The sequence below is a fragment of the Protobothrops mucrosquamatus genome, unplaced genomic scaffold, assembly GCF_001527695.2.
Source record: "Protobothrops mucrosquamatus isolate PMUCROS unplaced genomic scaffold, P.Mucros_1.0 scaffold12130, whole genome shotgun sequence".
NCBI lineage: Eukaryota > Metazoa > Chordata > Lepidosauria > Squamata > Viperidae > Protobothrops > Protobothrops mucrosquamatus.
Window position 1 is genome coordinate 5,252 of NW_015397908.1, and position 1,928 is coordinate 7,179.

Consider the following 1,928-nt stretch of genomic DNA (forward strand, 5'->3'; position numbering starts at 1 on the left):
CTCTCTCTCTCTCTCTCTCTCTCTCTCTCTCTCTCTCTCTCTCTCTCTCTCTCTCTCTCTATCTCTCTCTCTCTCTCTCTCTCTCTAGCTATATCTATCTATACACACACACACACACACACATCTTGGAGCTCAACCTTTCCTGCCCTGGCTACTGAGTGGACTCTCCACTCAGGAAGGAGTGACATCTCCTTCCTTCCCTCCTTAGAGACTGAGAGGGACCCTTCAAAGAGGTTAAAGGGGAGGAAGGCCGGGTGTCCAAATCCCGCTGTGGGTCACTGGTGAGAGCAACCGGTGCCGTTCATGTCCCAGGTCCAGGCCTGAACCCCGAATGAAGAGGACAGAAAGGTCAGACAGCGAACAGTGTTAGTTTAATTTAGTTCCATTTACTTTTTCTTCAAGCTCCGGCCTTTAATTTGTTCTACTGCAAATGGCAATAACATTAACACTTTTCTTTGGGTAACCTCTTAAATTGATTACTTTACTGCATTTTACCTGCATTTCTCTATTGAGAATCTGATAGACTTCTTTGGAATCAATAAATGTTTTGTAAAGTTCTTGCTGTTCAGCCGTCAAGCGACAAAATAATACCTAAACAGAGACATTGAAGAAATTACTATACTCACATCGTACTACAAGCCAACATGGACTTAAAGCAATAAAACGACAAACGCTAATCTTCTCCCAGAGTTTACAACTTGTGGCTTTCGTGACTGGGATCAGCGTCTCCGTGGTGCCAATCTCCGAACGCCTCGGCTGGCCTACCAGAACTCACAATATGTCAGGCCCGACTCGCAGGAGGGAATCCCACTCTGTCTGCAGGCATAACTTTTAATTAATTCCAATTTGTGAGATGAGTTCCCCTGTCTGAGGGTATCCGAGTGCTCTACCCACAAAATGTGGCAATCTCCTGCCAAGAGATGTCACTCTCAAATTCCACCACTCACTTCTCAGTCTTCAGGGCACCGGAATTTTAATTGTAACCTTTGTTTTTAAACTTAACTAACTTAAGTATTCACTGGAATAGAAAAGGAGGTTATAAATTGAACAGATTTCTGCTCTCCTAACGTAGCTGTCCATAAAGCATTCACCACGCATTCTAAATTTTTTCAGATATCTGGCAGCAGATTGTAAACATAAAAGAGAACTTAAATGAGTGAAAATGGTATATCATTTTTATGTTTTATGAAGTAGGCTATCTAGAGAACCCGCTGAGTCGAGCAATTATGGAAATCAAACAAACACTCTATTTTCAGATTTCTTGGGAGGCACCTGCAAAATAATTCAGGCCATATAATAAATAGTAGTGCTACACACTGTAATTCAGTGTCAGCTGCAAACGCAGCTTCAGCATGTCTATGAGGGTCAAAAGATCACTGGGATCTTCTTTGATAAAGGCTTATTTCCGGGATCATTCCGAGGTCGGTAAAATGAGGACCCAGATTGTTGGGGGGGGGGGGGAAGGGGGCATGGCAGCGATATGCTGACCCTGTAAACTGCTCAGAGAAGGCCTGTGAAGCACCCTGAAGGAGGTATATGAGTCTAAGTACTCTTCCTGTTTACCTGAACAAGGAGCAATCTGTCTGTAAGGGATCTGATCTGAATTTACTCCCAGCTTGAAGTTTAAGGAGTAACGTTTTATTCGGCTAGGCCAGACCTTCCTTAAGGTCATTAAGAGGCTCCAGAAGGGGCATCTGACCAAAGGGAAAGGAGCGGTTGTGTCCACAGGCACTTTTCTCCTTCCAGGAATGTCTTACTCAAAGCCTCTCTTCACGTAAACGGGAAAACTGCACAAAACTAAAAACTGTACCTGCTCATTTTTATCCGGCAAGGAGAGGGTCATCTGAACATCGGCCTTCATTCTGCGCAGCAGGTAAGGGTTAATCGTGTCCCGTAAGATACAGGCACACTTGTACGCGGTTTTCACC

At 44.2% G+C, this 1,928-nt stretch overlaps 1 protein-coding gene across 1 annotated transcript in view; it reads right to left on the minus strand.

The window, feature by feature from the left end:
• Positions 1 to 1,921, minus strand: part of LOC107301385 (DNA excision repair protein ERCC-6-like) — a gene marked incomplete at both ends in the record, with an annotated part of 6,671 nt that extends 4,750 nt beyond the window's left edge. The window contains 2 exons of the mRNA XM_029287114.1: positions 627 to 649; positions 1,811 to 1,921. Of these exons, the coding sequence (XP_029142947.1) occupies positions 627 to 649; positions 1,811 to 1,921 (134 nt within the window). The remainder of the gene's footprint in view (positions 1 to 626; positions 650 to 1,810) is intronic.
• Between the last annotated feature and the right edge of the window lie 7 nt (positions 1,922 to 1,928).